Below are 17,364 nucleotides of genomic sequence, written 5' to 3'. Positions count from 1 at the left end.
CGCTGATGGCAGGAGAAACTCCTCTCGACCTACAGCCACAGCAGCAGTGCCAAGAGAAGGCTGGAAGGTCATTACCTGAAACTGTTCTCCTAGAATAAAAAATTGTTACAGTAGATTAAAAATTAGCATGAAGAAATGAAGTACGTACATATATTTTTAAAGCTTCTGTCAGGCAGCCAAAATGAAAACAGATTTCACTAGACCGCAAAAAATGAAACGCATGCGTTAGTCCTTGTATGACTGGAGCTTATTTCCTTGCTAAATTCCAAGATTCGGTTCTCTCCCGCTGAGGCAGAAGGGCTGCTCAAGAAAACTCCCCAAATGTCTTATAATAGCAAAGGAATACTTTTTTCTATTTCTCACTGTACAAGTTTGCCCAAGCGGTTAGATAAAACGGGGTAACATTTCCAGAAAATGTGGTTGTGATTATAATCTCTTTTCCTACCATATGTGTAAATACTAGTTGTTTTGTTTTGGGGTTTTTTTTGAGAGTTTAAGCTAGGTAGTCTCCTGACAACCAGCATGCAGCAGCTGCCCGGGCCGTGCTGGGCAGTGGCTGCTGCTGTTTTCACAAGGGACGCGTTGGATGTCCCCGGGGGCGCGGGCGCGAGGTGCAGACCTGGCATGGGGTGCGCAACGGGGAGCCTGAGCCCCGCCTCGCGTCACGTCGGTCCCGCGCAGGGGGGACCCAGACCGGCCTGACAGAGCGGCAGGGAAAACATCGTTTCAGCCCAGCTTATTAAGAAGCCTCTTTCAGAAAGTCAAACTCAATATTGTCATTTTAAACGGCTTTTTTATTTTTGGGGAAGATCCTGATTTTTGAATGGTCGGAGCCAGCAAAAAGAGCTGTGCAAGGTTTTTTGGAAAACAGAAAATTCACTGAAAGGAAAATGGGGGAAGGTGGGTGGAAGAAAAAAAAAAAAAGGAAAAAGAGAAGCCATCAAACCAAAATGGCCTTACTACAGTATTTTGCTTTGAACCAAACGTGTGCTTTTTGAGGACGATTTGAGGATGCCTCTCAGCAGTGACAAGGAGCAAGTTAACCGAAAAAGCTATGGAAACGTTGGGGCTTCTCTGTACGAAGCCCTTTTGCCCAGCTTCCCCACCAGGGAAAGGCAGGGCTCCAGCCCAGCGCCAGCGAGGGAGCCGGGACAGGTGTGGAGACGCGGAGGCTGCCATTTCTGAGAGGCCCACACCTGGCTGGCATCACGGGCACCCAACGCGTGGCACTAACGTCCCCACGCCCCCGCTGAGGCCGGGAGAGGCGGAGGGCTGGGGTCCGTCCGCCCTGAGGGGGTTCCACACCCGTTTGGCTTGGACGCGGGGTTTTGCTGCCCACCCGGGCCCCAGGAGGGCCGGAACGTTGGTGCGGCGGCCGGCGGGCCCGGGCGGAGCGGAGCGGCGGGAGGGGCGGAAGGCGCTGAGCGATGCACAACGCGGAAGTGAGCCGGGCCGTGGCTGGGGCTGCGCTCGGATCCGGGGGGGATGGATGGGGCCGGCGGCCGGGGGGGCCCGGCGCTGGGGCTCTCCGCCCGGGCCCTCTGAGCGGCCAGCGGGCGTCGCCGGGGGCGGCCGCCGTCTCTGCCCGCGGGCCCCGGGCTGAGCTAGGGCCGAGGGGCCCGGCAGCGAGGCGCCGAGCGGCCCCGGGGCGAGGGGCCCCGGGGCGGTAGGCCATGGCCACCCGGCGTCTAACGGACGCGTTCTTGTTGTTGCGGAACAACGCGGTGCAGAGCCGGCAGCTGCTGGCCGAGCAAGTGAGTAGTTACGGCTCCTCCAGCCCTCTGAGTTCACGTAGCATGGCTGCTGCGGTGAGTCTCCTCCCTTCATCCTTCTGTACCTTGCTGCGCCTGGGCTGCCAGGCAGCCCTGCCGTGTGCCCCGCTCCCCCCGTCTGCCCTCCAGCCTTCCCGGCCCCCTCACCTGCCCCGCCTCTCCCTACCTCCCTTTCTCCGGGCCCTCTCCTCAAAACCCCACCGTCCTCTGTACTCTCCCGCTCCCTCCCCACCTCGTTGATCCCTTTTTCCTACTACTTCACGTAAAACGAATAGAAGAGATCTGTCTTTGTGCCGATCACGTCTCTATTCACTTCATGAATAATAGAGTTATTGTTCTAATAACTTCATGTTAGCACTGACATGAGGTTTTTCATCCACTGTGCTTTTTGATGTCTCCTTTCCCCAAAGAAAAAAATCCAAGTTATTTCATAGAGCAGAACTCTTCTATTCCCTTCAGTGTGGGCACTGTTAAATACACTAGTGTAGATTATTCTCATTGCTTGAATTTTTTCCATAATTTGCTCTGATGTCCATTGCCCTTTTTTTATTTTTTTTCCCCAAATACAAATAATAGTGAAAGTCATCTGTGAGAGAGAGGAGTCAGTAGATTCTAGCATGAGTCCTCATTACAGAAACTTCAAAAAGCCATTTGTTCAGTGGCAGTTTATGTGGCTTTTTCTAAGTTTTGAGCTAGTCAGACTGTGATGGACTGCTTGGCAGATCAGCTCTACTGAGGTTTTTACACTTTCTGTTCAAACTTATCATTTATTTGTAATAGTCACCAGTAAATATCTGCTGGCAGTCTCATCATTCTAAATTGCTTTGCATTAATGTATTTTTGTTAGGAAAAGCAGTACTTCATGTTGCAAATTTTATTTCAACTGATGAGTTGCTCTTGAATGGTCTTTGTTCATTGTTAACTTTATTACACCTGTGTCTAACAAGCTATGTATTAAATTGCATTTGCAGAACAGGAAATGTCAATACTAATGTGTATTATACATGTTTAATTTGGCACTGCATTTAGTTCTTGTTAACTTTTTTTGCCAATATCAATATAGCTTTTTTAGATCCTTGGATTTTGTAAAATATCACATAGAAAAGTTAATGATAGTTTAAACTTGCCTACAGACTACTGAGCAGTGACACTACGCTTTTACTCAACACTTAGCACTTGCATAAAATGTTTATTTACACTGTTAACATTAATTGAAGCTATTTTCTAGGGTGCTCATTCAAATGTAATCAAAGCTAATAGTGGCTGGGAATTGTTGCTCTTGTGCAGTGGATGAAGTTAGTCAATGGATCAATTTTGATCCTGGTGGACAGTTGGGAGTTCCGTAGTTACTCAAGACAAGCCTACTGTTTTAGCAGGAAGTGTAAAGGTGGCAGCGTGAGCTATTTGCCTTTCATCTTTCTAAGGTGTCGATCACTGTCCGAGTTGCAGCTAATTACCTTTTCTTTTGGGTGGTATCCCCAGAACAGAGCTGCCGCATGTCAGCAGGGCAGTGTTGCAAACTGTAGCTCATACTACTTTGGCTTACCTTAGTTCACTCTCCGGGCTTCTCCTGAAGAAGTCCTTTACTACGAGAGCTCTCTGTCAAAAATTGCATTTTGCCCTGGAAGATGCGTTCTCATGTGGACAGTCAACCACTCCTTAAACTCAGATAATCCAAGTAGCATTCTTAACAGTATAGTCCTATTTCAAAAGCTTGGTATAGGATAAAAGAGATCATTAGTTGAAGCCTGCTGCTTTGTTAAACCACAAGTATTTTGTCCTTGTTTTGGATCTGATGTGCTTGCTTTATTAATCTTCCAGTGAAATATCCTATTGCTTGCACATACCCTCTGCAGTACAAAGGCTGATGAATAGAGAAGGTGCAGATACGTTGCAGATACTAGCCTTTTGTATTTTTTCGGATGCATATAGGATTAATTGCCTGAAACTAGAACATAATTGAAGTGTGTACATAAGTGAGTGTATACTACATTGGCTTTTGCTTTCTGTCTTTTGCTGTCTGTTTTATCCTGTGATAACTGGGGTGCTTGTCAATAAGTGTCTTACAAAAGCTTCTATGTGCATCCTCCAATCATGATCAAACCTTCTAACTCAGCAGTGGATGTTGAATACTGCAGTCAAATTGCCCTTGCTGTCACACTTCAATATATTCTATTGCAGTTTTTCTACCTGAAATTTTAGTAACTAGAAACTTCACTGTGCGGTTACTTTGGAAAACAAACCAAGCTCTTAACTTGATCTCTTATGCTCTTTCTGTTTACCAAGCAACTGAAATATTTTTTTAAAAAGTTTGTGCATCAAGCAAAATGCTGACTTAAAAAGTACAATATCATGATGTATTTACTGAATAGTTGTGTTTTAAAAGCCAGTTTGTTTTGTTCTTGGTAAACCAGCATGCTTAAAAAATAAACTAGTATTTTCTCGACTGACCATACCCTGTATCTGTCCTATGTTTCTTTTTTTCCCTTTTATCTTTTGCTGTCTCTAACTGGATGGGGCTGATGGGATCCACAAATCACTTCAGGAGCTGGATGAGGTATTGTTTTTCACATTTTATTCTGCCATGGTGCATCAAGCGTACATCATTGAGCTAAAATGTTCCTTTCTTTATTCTGCTAGTTTGTTAAATTTCATTATATAGGATGAGGTGTCTCTGCGTACAGTAGAAGGACAAGGCTGCATAGAGAAAACAAGCATTTTGTGTTATAATGTTACATTGTTAATAGATACATGTATAAACTAGTCTGACTTATTGTGTACATATGGGATATTGTGACTTTGTACAATGAGGCTGTTAACTATTTTTTATGCTATGCATAAATTGTACAAACTTTATTGATCAGGAAATAATGTCAGGGATAAAAGACAGGCTTTCAGGAAAGAATTGCCCAGGAAGGAAGAGGGATTGTTTTAAAAAAGGGGAGGGGATGGGGAACCACAAAGCTTTCCAGGCCTGATAAAGGAAAATTAGAAATTTGGGAGAAACTAGAAAGCGAGGGTTTTGTACGAAATCTTTCCCTGAGAACAAACAGTGGAGTAATTAGGTATGTTTCAAGTGGTATCACTGATGATGGTCTCCAGTCAAGGAAGATTATTTTATTGCTGAAATTACAAAGCCTGGTTCAACTGGCAACAAGATCTATATTGGTCTTCCAATTCCATCCATTCCCCTGCCTTCCTCTCAGAGGAGGAAGATGACTGGAAGCATCTATGGCCCAAGTGCTAAATGTTGCTCTGTGGCCCTGCACACTGTTAGGTGTGTATCATACTCAGCCTTAAACTGGAGAATCATAGGCATGCTTGTTGGAAGGAACCTCTGGAGATCTTCTAGTTTGAGCTCCTGCTCAAAACAGGACTATTGGTAATCTATATAGGGTTGTCCCTGACTTTGTTTAACCAAGTCTTGAAAACCTTCAAGAACAGAGATACCACACTTTCTCTGGACACCTCATCCAACACTGTGCCATTGTAGAAATAGGTTTCTTTGTACTTGCACTATAGCACTGAGTCTATTTACGTGAGTTTCTAAACCCTATCAAGAAAAATCTTCTGATCTGTTTAAAGGTTGGTAGTGCTAATACTGTCCTTAACAAAATAATTCTTATTGAGGGTGAACAGCACATTTTACTGGTTATGATATCAAAGCAGAAAAACAAATCTGTACCTGTATATTCAAGATCAGACCATGACTTTTGATTTCTGCCAAACTGAGCTTTAAAAAAACCAACCAAACAAAACCAAAACAAACACACCGCACATTATCTTCGTATTCCTTCATAGTTGTCATATTTTAAGCTTTCTTGAGGTTGAAATTATTCAACCTGCATCCAAAAGTATTATTTAAAAAATAAGGTTCTGATAGATTTATCACAGGCATTTTGTGACTCTCAAAAATACTTTTAATGAGTTATGTGGGTTTTTTTCCTAAGACTTTTTAATATTTCAAACCTACAAATTGGATTCTATTCCCAAAAATAGTCTCCAAAAAATATATCATACCCTTCTGCAACTACAACTGTGCTGCTGTACATCAGTGTGCATTAGTCTCCAGTAATATAAACCCCTGATTTGTTGCACCTGAGCTATTCAGATTATGACTATTAATTGTGATAAAGGGTTTCTTTTACTCCTTCGCTATCTCCAGCCCTCCTGTGGATCTGTGGAAAGCTGTGTATAAGCTGGATGGCACATTGTCTTATTTACTCTCTCACAAACTCTGGAATTTTCTAGAGGATTATTCCACCCATTTTCCTGCAAGTTTTCCTCAGACCATATAGCTGAAGCAGCAAGCATATGTATCACTGTGATATAGGGAAGTGTGGATTGGTCACTGTCTTGGCTATTTTTGTTTAGTACCTTTTAATTTCTGTTAAATAAATAATTTAACAATTCTAGTTGCATGTCAGTTTGCAAGAGTGTTTGTTCTTCAGCTGCCTAGTAGGTGAGTGCCTGGCTAAATACAACATTGTTTGAGAACAATCACGGGATACTGTTTTTATTTCTTGGAGACATAATAAACATTTTTACATGGAGATTTTCCCAAATGAGATTTTCAGACTTGCTTGGCCCCATATAAACCATGCTACACCATTGATTAGGGATCCCTTGACTGTGAATCATTGTCTAATACAAATGTACCAACATGAGAATTACTTGGAATTCTCACTTCAATACCATATTTTCTCCTTGAAAATCTGCTAAGAATTTATTCTAAGGGTAACTTTCATCTTTCAGATCCTGTAGGAAGTGGGAGGATGCAGGTCGTTAGCATATAAGGACAAATCGGGAGATGTGGAGCTTGATCATACCTGCATCATGCGCACACACACTTTTGAGGTTAATTTTTGTGGGACGGTATACATGCAGTTTTTCCTAACGCTCGAGGATTTGGATCTAACTTGAGTAAAACTAATTTGCTGTCTTTTCTTATCTTCTGTAGCTTGCTGATGATCGTATGGCACTGGTATCGGGAATAAGTTTAGATCCCGAAGCAGCAATTGGAGTAACAAAACGCTTACCTCCCAAATGGGTTGATGGAGCAGACGAAGTAAGTCGTGTGGCAAATCCAACGCAGAGTTTGATTTCTCATGTAGGGATTTATTAGTGTTGTCAGTTACATTCTCAATGCTGTAAGTTTTACAACACAAGTAGTATTAGATGAAAGACTAAAATAAGTGTGTTTTCTAAATTGACTTCCTTGTTTAGAGGAAAATATCAGGCAAGCTTTGACTTATTATCTTGAGGGATATATTGCAAGTGAAATAAAGGGAGATTGTCTAGGGCCAGAAATTCCGGAAGACTGGGTTTGCATCATCAGTGGGAGCCCAGTATTAACAGTACACTGGGACCATTAGGATAGACATGCTATAACTGAGCGTTTAGACTTGAGACTGCAGGAAGGTCCTAAAGCTCTTAGCAAACCAAAGTTGTTCTCAGTTTGAAATTTAGAAAGAAGGGTACCAAAAAATTAGCACTTTCGGTAGACTTTTTGTTTGAACCCATTGAGGGGTCCAGTTGAATAGACCCTCAAATGGTGGAGAATAGCAGTTTAGTATTTGAAAACAGAAAGCGTTAGTGTCTTGTAGCAGGAGATTTTTTCCTGCCTATGAAGTACTGATGCCTTGCAAGTCATGGAACTATTTGGACAAATGTGAGGGAACGATTCTGGAGGCATCCAGTTAAAAACCTTTTCCAGTATTTGGAGCGCGAAGCCATTCTTGACTTTCAGAAAATCCTTTTAAAATGTACTCTCAGAACACATGTTGGGTCACCAGTACTCTGTGCGTACAGAACCCATTGTGCAGAAAGGTGATCAGTCTCCTTTTTACTATGATAATTATCCTTACAGATTTATCTTTAATGACTTGTTTGAAAGCATGCCATTTAACTTCTACTGTTAAGTTCAGGCTGTTTGATGTTTGACAGAGTTGAAGGTGTGACCTGAATTTTCATTTATATTTTTGGAAGTTAGCTAAACCTTCTTACTATGATATTAATTATATAATGATAAAAATATTATTCCAACTTAATGAAGCATATTTGAAAGCAGCAGTCTTGCCTAAGATCAGCAACAGTAGGTTTAAAAAGTAGCAAACTCAGTATATGAGAGAATTCAGTTACTTCTTAGTCAGCTTTTTATGTGTTTTATTTTAGTGATCTTTGGTCTGCTTTCCATGTTATCTAGATTTCTTTCAATGATTTTTGTTTAGCATTTGTCAGAACCTTTTCCTATGAAACATTAGTCACTTCCCTTTCTTCATTGTTGGGTCTTCTGTTTTAGATTCAGTATGATATTGCCAGGGTTAAACAGAAGATGAAAGAATTAGCCAGTCTTCATGATAAACATCTAAACAGACCAACACTGGATGACAGCAGTGAAGAAGAACGGGCAATAGAAATAACAACCCAAGAGATCACACAGGTACAGACTGCTTTCAGTTCTAAACCTACAGTTTGATATATCTGTAATGCATCATGACGAGGCAGTCGTTTCCTTTGAGTAAAGCATTTCTTTTGTAATCAGTATTAGAGCTAGCCAGAAGTCCTGGGCTCTAGGCTTGCTACTGCACTCACTGTCTCGGTGAACTTCTCAACGAGTCACTTCACCTCCCTGTTCTTTTACTTACCTGTTTGCTTTTCTACTTGGAATAAGATTGGGAGGCTTAATCAAATCACATTTACAGATATCTCAGAGAAATACATATATATATATATTCTAAGGCTTCCGGTCCAAGCAGTTCTAATGAAGCAAGTGTCTTTGGTCAGAAGTAGTTGTGTTACTGTGCTACCCTGTTAGGTTTAAGTTGTTTGTTCATCTATGTTATGTGTTTCCATACCTTTTTAAACATTGCAGTGGGCAATAAGAAATTAATTTTAAGATAGTCTTCCATTTGAAACTTTCGCAATGTGATGTTTAAAGTGTGTGTTGCTATATGGTTTTTACTAATGGAATTGTTTTCTCAGTTATTTCACAGATGTCAGAGAGCAGTCCAGGTCTTGCAGAGCAGGTCGCGGAGTTGTACAGAACAAGAAGCACGTGTTCTCAGGAATGTAGTGTCTTCCTTAGCACAGTCCCTTCAGGACCTATCCACCAACTTTAGGCATGCACAGTCTGACTATCTCAAACGTAAGCATAAGAGATACGGTAATACCTGGGCACCTTCTGTGGAAAGCACTAATTAAGGTGTGCTTATTTTCTTGGTTGGGAAAACTGAAGCACAGAAGGGTTAAGTGATGCACACAGGCCTACCAGAAGTATATTAGAGTGGAGGTTAGAACTTGGGAGTTTCTGGTTTACAGCCCATGTTCAAACTGCTTTATTCTACATCTCTTTCATATTGCTAAGGGAGAAATTTCATGGTTAAATACATCAACAAAAGCAGTGTATTTCGTTCATCCACATTTTTAATGCGTCATTGTTTCTCAAATTGGTGGTCTGCAAAGCTACTTCTGTTACACTGGTGAAGCAGCCATTGTTCCTCAGACAAGATAACCTGCTGTTGACTGGTAGTCTGCGATAGATAAAACTTTAAAAGGTAGTCTGTAATAAATTAAAATTCTGCATCCATAAACAGATCGGAAGTGGAATATCCTCTGTTTAAAACTCTAAAATTGTGTGCAATTCTATTTTCAGCTAAGTCAGATTATTTTAATCTTGGAAGAAGCCACAAAAATTTGATCTTCAAATTTAATACTGATATAATATTTCTTCCTCCCATGGTATAAATGGCACAGGTGGAACCTAAGATCACAATTCAGACAAGGGATGTTCCTAAGAGATTTTGTTAGAAAATAGCCTAGAGTGATCACACTTCAAGGCTCTTAACTTACCTAATTTTTTTTAACTTCATGGAACATAATGACTTAAAATCACTGATGTAATCAGTGCCTTGCAAGTCTGGTTGAATTTGTTATGCTTTGTTAAATAGTAAGCTTGTGTGACAGTTAAAATTTAGATACTGCTATTGATGTCATTTATTAGCCAGATTTTCTTTCTTGTGCTTTTCTGTCTGGTGCTTCAGACCTTACTCTTACTCTGATTTTAGTGTGCGTAAACATTATGCTCAAACATAGTTTGTCTTTTACAGGCATGAAGAATAGAGAAGAAAGATCCAAACACTTCTTTGACACCTCAGTCCCACTGATGGATGATGGGGAGGATGATACACTTTACGACAGAGTAAGTTATTATTACACAAATTCAATCCGAGCAAAGTTTTTAATGTACCTTTAATTTTAGTATGAACTATGAAAATGGTATGCAATGAGCACCAAGCTACATGGAAATACTGTTTCTGCAGATTTCTGTGATGCATTTTCCTAATTAGTATCGCTGTTGTGATGTTAAGATGATTGTGCCATCAGCCTCAGTGTTGCAGTGTAAGGGAACTCAGTTTGACTACTGAATTCTCCTTACATGACTCTCAGGGACTAGTAGGTCTGTAAACAGAGTGCTGCCTTTTGTCATACCACCTTTCTGGGCAGATACAAGAGTAATTGTTAGAAAACAGTGTGATTCCGAGTTTGGGTGGAAGGTGGCACTCTTTAAAGTGAACTTGAAAGTGTAACTGAAGATTTTCAGTGTTACAAATTGTTGCAAATAATGGTGTAATGATTTGTTTCCGCGCAGTTAAGTTGTTATGTTGTAGAGCTGTACCAGACCCACTTCTTTGTTTTACTTTGTTGTGGAGTTTGGGGATGCTGCAGTTCTAAGCAACGGTGGGATCTGTTCTATTGTATCCTGTCTAATAGTGCCGCAGAATACTCTTAACTGCAATGCTTAATATTTAACTGAAAACTTACTGAAAAAGTCAAGGCAGCTTTTCAGCTAATCTTGTGTATAAGAGATTTTTCATTTATCTCTAAATAAGAGCGATGGGGAAAGAATAGTGTTCAGTGGTGAATGGCCTTGGGAGACAAAACCAGTAAGTCTCTATAGTTTATAAAAAAAATCAGAATTGCTGCTGTTTCTTTACACATTGGTATTATGGGACTTTCTGTAATGCTGATCAATCAGAAGATATTCCGTAACTACTAGACACTTGCATGTATTGGTTTTGTACACCAATAAAAACATTGTTTTAGGACAGATCTTATTTTAAAAGGTTGTTGGTGTGTTTGGACAGGATGCAAAATTTACATTTTTCTCTGCTCGAACTATAAATAGCTGGCCAAGTTATTTTAGTGCTCCTGAAACTGTTTTTAAAATACAATAAATTTTTTTTTCTTACATACTTGACTACTAAGAAAATTCCAAAAGGACTGTTGTGTTATGAAATCTTATAATCCTTTCTAGTGTTTTCATGTTGTTAATGTTCGTTCAACATCTAAGTCTTTTATTTCAACAGGGTTTTACAGATGACCAGCTAGCACTGGTGGAGCAAAACACATTAATGGTGGAAGAGCGGGAACGAGAAATCCGTCAGATTGTACAGTCAATCTCCGATCTCAATGAAATATTTAGAGACCTGGGAGCAATGATAGTAGAACAGGTACGTTGACATCACAGTGTTAGTAAGAAATAGGAGATTGCGTGTAGTGTTAAGACTTCCAGACTCTTCCTGTTGTAACATCCTGTCCTCATGTGCTTCTCGCTTTTCCTAGCTTATCTCTTCAGGCTAAGGTTTCTGTGCTTGAAATCTGCCAGAAGATGAGTTAATGAAAATAAATAAATAAATAAAAATTCAACTGGTTATGGGTGTTAAACTAAAAAAAACATAGAATGCCAAAGTTCTGTTGGTTATTTCTCCCAGAGATTCAGTTTAGGTTAAATGTGTCAGCTAAAAGCACCTGAACTGGAAGTAGGGTGAATATTGAGAGATGTGATGTGAGATGGTGACGGAGCTGCCAGTTAGTCATTGAGCAAGGAGGTCATTTAATGAAGTCCCAACTAGTTCTTCTGTAAAAGTTCATAGTTTACATAGTTCGTTAGCTGTTTGCTGTGTTGTTAATTACACTGCTGCTCATAATAATAATTGCTTTATGAAGTTCATTTAGGTTCAATTGCTTGCTCATTCTCTCCACTTTGTTTAGGGAACCGTTCTAGACAGAATTGACTACAATGTCGAACAGTCATGTATGAAAACTGAAGAGGGTCTAAAACAACTACATAAGGTAAGCTGACAGAATACTTAAGCTGCTTTGCATATCTAATAATCTTTCATAATTTCATAGCCGTTAAGTTATTCAGTCATTTTTCAATCAGACATTGTCCCTTTTAGAAATGATTGCTGTACAGTATAGAACATCCAACTGTACCGTAGTAGGAATTTTCCGTATAACTTCTCTTAATGTCACGCTTGATGCCTAGTGTTAATTTCTTAAATAAGTTTCTGGGCATCCAAGGAATGTGCTTTGATCTTTATATTGCTGACCTGGTGGGACCTATCTGCAATTCCTTCTCTGTTTGGAGAGCCCAGCTCTTGTGAAATAGGACTGGTTATTGGGTACCCCACTATAGATTTCAGTCAGTTGATATATCCTAGTTTGAAAACATGATCTCAATAGTTAGAAGTTAGGTCCAACCTTATGCTTTTAATGTGAAGCTTTTACTATGAACATCTGAAAAGTTTGAATTGGCAGCAGAACACACAGTTTTATGGTTGTTTTGTTTTGTTGGCTTTTTTGTTTTGTTTTGATTTTAAGCTAAGTTCTGACTTGTCGACTCAGTTCAGTCCTTCCATTGCTGGAAATAAAGTAGAATGAGAGATTTATGCAAAAGCCTCTTCAGTAAAATATTCTGTTTTGGAAATGTGGACATCTTACTACTACACACTCTACTTCTTCCTGTTACGGTAGACTTCTAATATATGGACAGCAAAAAAGTGCCATTTGAGGAAAAGCAAAATAAATTGGTTATAGGTTTATTCTTGTTACACATAAAAGTAAATTGGAGATTGCTAAAATAAGGCACTGACCATTGGTGAACAAGGCTTAAAGTAATTGCAAGCAATTTGCACAAACTGAACTGGAAATAAATTAATCAGTTGGAAACAATGCTCTTTCTAGTCTAGTGGTAGTTAATGAATTGTCAGCAAACCCCTGCATGGATTGCTGACTAGAGTATGGATTTTTGATGCAATATATACCTCTTTTCAGTACAGCATAGGAATTTTTTCACCTGTCAGGGAAGACATACACACAGGTCTGAATAATAATATCAAACACGGATACCTTGCTGTTTCTAATACTGTTGGTAGCTTTGTTCTGATTGAATATCTGTGATGTCAATTTTCTTTTCTGTTTTAATTGGCATAATTATTACAAACTACTGAGACAGCACTTTTACAGAAATTGCATTAATTCACTGCAGAATTCTGGTGATATGAATCACTAGTTACCAATTCCTGCTTCACATGAAAATTGGAATCAGTTGTGATACTTTGTCAGGCTTTGATACTTAAAGCCTGATTAAGTAAATAATCACAGTGGTTGCGTGTTACATAGTTTCAGGTCAAAAATGCCTCTTTAGCAGATCTGGTAGTAATTACTTTCCAGGGACTATAAAGAAGAAGAATTAACATCTTTTTCCCTTTAAATTTTAAAGGTTTATTAATTTAAAAAGAATTAAATGCAAGTTTTGTTTTGTTTAGCTTCTATTAGCAGACTTTCATTTGGCTTTTGGAGAGTTTTCTCCACGTTGCCTCCTTTTAATTCCCCTGGGAAAAAGAGGAAAGGGATGAGAAAATGTGGTTAGAAGAAAGAAGGAATGAAGCAGAAAACTGAGAACCAAATCAAAAAGAAAGCTTTCAGTTCTAATTGACATTAAATGAAAATGCACAGCTGAATCAGGTACAACAAAAATGCCTATTAAAAAATGAAGTTTTGTTGTGAATTTTAATGTCCTTCAAATATAATACAGGAATCTTGTATCAGCAAAATGAGTTAAAACATCTTACCAACTTCTACTGTTCAGACATTCGCATACCCAGTTGCCTGATCTTGTTTCCGTGGTCTTCATAGCTAAGTGTTCTTCCAAATGAAGTATCGTTCTTCCGTGTAGCTCGTGTGTCCTGCGGAGGCATAGGACCCCCTCAAGGACTGCTGAAAAGAAGTCACAGTAAGGTTGCTTAGCCGACATGAGGTTGCATTCTTCTTCATAGAGTCTGCTGTTTAATACAGATAAATGTGACTTCAGCGTACACTTAAGTCTGTGGTGCAGACCAGAGTTATTTTGTGGGAGTTGCTTGCAATATACATTGTATGAAACGTCAGGTTACCAAAGAACAGTTCTGAGATACGTGTACTTCACTTATACTAAACAAGAGTCTGTACTTTGTAGCTTTGCAGAAATCTAAGTATTAACTTTTTCTTTTCTGTTTCTATAGGCAGAGCAATATCAAAAGAAGAATCGGAAGATGCTTGTTATTTTAATTTTGTTTGTTATAGTAATTGTCCTTATTGTTGTTCTTATTGGTGTAAAGTCACACTAGGTTTCACTTCATTTTCTCATTTTTGGAGTTTATGTGAACTTTTTTCCCCACTGTGAATGGATGGACCTGCACTCCCGAAAGCTGCCTTTGAATGTATAAGCCCTTGTGGTGCAAAGTCTGTGCAATGTTTCTGTAGAATTCTTCAAAGTGCAAGTTTGGTGATCTGTGAGGTGTTTGTAAGGATTATATGGAAAATGTCAGGAAATTTGATGCTCCCACACAAATAATTTGGTGCTCTCTGCAAAGGTATTTGGAAACCGTACTTAAAAATAATTACAAAATTGAAGTTTACCAGTGAGTACAGTAATTAGTGTGTTACTGTGAACAAAAATGTGTTGTCTTCTGTACCCTTATTTCACAATTGTTACAGGCTTCAAATGGAAACCATGTTACTGAGTCATGGGACTAGATTACAAAATTGATCTAGATGTAAAATATGTTGAGGCATAAAAATGTTTGACTTCATCTCCTTTCTTCCAGACTCAAAAACTCCGAAGAACAGGATAGACAGCTAAAAAAGAAAGCTTTTAGCAACCAGAATGTAATCCAACCCCTGTGATCTTAATTTAGATATTGCACCATTACTAAGAATCAGAGTAGTACTTGATCTTGTAAATAACAAGATTTAATCACTGGCATAATTTAACACATTTAGTTAATTAAAAAATTTTCTGAGCTTGAGTAATCATGGGAATGTTTTTCCTCACCAGAATGATCATATATATTTTTTTCACGTACTTTTTTTTAGTTTAAAGTACAGACATCACATTAAAGCAGTGGTGAAGTTAAACCTAAAAAATGGAGATTCTCCTTTGGCTTTCTACTCCATCTGACCTGCTGTAGTGGGTCTCGGATGTTTCAAACTTTAGTTGTTGTATAAGCTGTTTATTTTACAGTGCATCTGTCCGTATGTGTTATGGGGTTTTTTTGTATAAGAAGTGACTTCACTACAGTATATATTACATCCATTTTCCCTGACAGAAGAGTATTTCTTTCAAATGCCTGCCTGGAAGAGGACATGTTTATGGTATTTTACTGACCATAAGAGATGTCATGCAAGTGACATGTTACTAGGCCTTCAGTAGAGAATTTGGGGGTTTTTTTCACTATTTGTTTCAGTGGAAAACTTTGCTGTAGGCCTTAAAAGAGAAATTAGGGAAACATCTAAGTTAGAGAATACTCATGATTTAATTCAGGCCTGAAGTGGTGTGCAATTGTAGAGGCCTTGCCTTAATATTTTTAATATGGCTTTTCTGTATGGATTTTTTTTCCCCAAAGGGACTGTAGCTTATTTCCTTCATTTTCTGACTGATATAGTGCTCCCATAAACTTGCAGAGATGCTCTGCTCAAAGCCCCTGAAGTGCAGTTTCGTAATACTATGATATTAGTGTTGCATATGTTCCCTGCCCGGAGTTTATCTTTACTAAGGAGCACTTAAGATGTGGCTTTAAACTGACTTGGCACAGGAACAGACCTGAAAGCAAAGACTACAAAGATGTGAAAGCCTTGGCTTTTTGTGTGGCTTATTGTGAAAAGCTTTGTGTCACTCGTTACCTCTAGACAAAGGGGATGTCAGACTTCCAAAACTGCCCGTTCAAACCCTTGATTAAATTCATAAAGTAAATTGGTAAAAGAAAGAATGATGCTTGTAGCTGGATGTGCAGCTCCCCTGTTCTGGTAATAGATCTTTTCAATGATCGTGAGTAAAACTACTGTCTCCCTAGTGTGCTGTCTACATCGGTTGGTGTGAAGCAGCATATTGCTATAATTTAATATACTGTATTTGCAACCTCCTCTCTAACATGAGATCGTGTTATTTATTTCTGTCTTGACTGGTGCTTTTGACATTTTATCATGGCTGATGAATTCAAAGAAGTAATAAAACACTTCCAACCTAATTGGGTAACTATTCATTTTTTTAAAAAGTATAAACTGAAACATACTTGTGTGATGTTAATGCGTCTCTATATATTCTTCATAATTAAATAAAAGCAGCAGTGACATGAAATATCTTTGAAAAAACAAAAAAAGTAACTTTCTGTAGCGCAACGTAACTTGCATTGTCAAGAGTTATTTCCCATGAGTTACGCCCATGGTATCTTAACTCCACTGAAGTAACTGGCTACATATTTTCTATCGAAATTCTGTAAAAGGAAATGTATTTTTGATACGCATTGGACAAGAGGTTAAACTCAGATGTCAACTGTCTCGTGTAACTTGAGCTGGAATTTATGGAAACTGATTATATCAAGGAAAAAAACCAAAACAAAACACAACGACAGGCTTCTAAATCATTGCAGGTGTCTAGCTTATTAGGAGCCAGTCTAAATAACTCTCAGCAGCTAAATCAAACCCTGATGCTGTGCTTTGTAAGAATCTCTCTGCATGGCACGTCACAGAAGGGGTACCGTCTGTGCCGTTGGGCAATGAAAGCCCAAAAAAGGCACTGCAGCTGAGGAGTAGCTTGGCTTTAGCAGTGGCTGCTGCCTACTCAGGTGTTCGAGGAGCAAGAGCCTGAACCTACTGACTTTGCTTCTGTCCAGCCCCGTAATCACGTCTGTATCCTGCTGCAGAGAAAGCTGGTCTGCTCTGTTCTGCAGGTTGCGGCCTCTTCGTGGTTGCTGGATTCTCCTTGGCCTGTACTGACCCCCTGATTCCTTGCAAAGGAGCAGAGCAGCATTGCTAGAGCATCTCCCAAGAACCCGTGGCTCCTCAGCTGGTGGCAGCGACCCGTAAAGCTGTTGGCTTGTACGGAGTTTCTCCATTGAAGTGCATGCAAGCGTGCAAAAATGAGCTGCTACTCCGTGTTAACTGAAGTTAATTCTAGTGATACGTGAAAATGACGGTATTAAAAGCACTGTAATAGCAAATTTATTTCTACTGCAAGCCGCCTCTAGAAACTGAAAAGTAAAATGGAAGAATTAGTTTCTTGCTTGGTGATTTTTGAAACGTGCTAAAAATTTGGATGAATATAATGGATGCAGTGTTCAGTGAGGCTGCCTAGACTGTACTGATTTAAGGTTTGCTTTTATGAAACACTTACACAAAGAAATCTTATCTCCTTTGCTTAAATCCTTGGAAACTTTGCTTTTGGTGCAGCCTTGCAAAACGTAAGTTCTTGGATAGGTGACAGTGAAAC

The 17,364-nt window shown here is 39.5% G+C and overlaps 1 protein-coding gene across 4 annotated transcripts; it reads left to right on the top strand.

Annotated features, from left to right (window-relative positions):
• The first annotated feature begins 1,441 nt into the window (after positions 1 to 1,441).
• On the top strand, positions 1,442 to 16,123 carry STX16 (syntaxin 16). Of its 4 annotated transcripts, none has more exons than XR_015703059.1 (9): positions 1,442 to 1,808; positions 6,733 to 6,840; positions 8,074 to 8,214; positions 8,757 to 8,919; positions 9,881 to 9,972; positions 11,141 to 11,284; positions 11,826 to 11,906; positions 13,385 to 13,583; positions 14,120 to 16,123. XR_015703059.1 is itself a non-coding variant. In XM_087750274.1 (9 exons), the coding sequence occupies exons 1-9, from the start codon at positions 1,674 to 1,676 to the stop codon at positions 14,222 to 14,224; spliced, it is 981 nt and encodes a 326-aa protein (XP_087606400.1). In that variant the 5' UTR covers positions 1,442 to 1,673; the 3' UTR covers positions 14,225 to 16,123. The 4 variants fall into 4 exon arrangements, 3 of the variants coding, with proteins under 3 accessions (XP_087606400.1, XP_087606403.1, XP_087606402.1); XM_087750274.1 differs by lacking the exon at positions 13,385 to 13,583 and adding an exon at positions 4,318 to 4,329; XM_087750277.1 differs by lacking the exon at positions 13,385 to 13,583 and having other exon boundaries at positions 1,442 to 1,754.
• The last annotated feature ends 1,241 nt before the right edge of the window (positions 16,124 to 17,364 follow it).

Source organism: Nipponia nippon, unplaced genomic scaffold, assembly GCF_047370975.1.
Source record: "Nipponia nippon isolate SJK-2023a ecotype South Korea unplaced genomic scaffold, ASM4737097v1 scaffold_13, whole genome shotgun sequence".
NCBI lineage: Eukaryota > Metazoa > Chordata > Aves > Pelecaniformes > Threskiornithidae > Nipponia > Nipponia nippon.
Note: the sequence above shows the minus strand (reverse complement) of the source record. Positions and strands in the feature narration are given on the sequence as shown.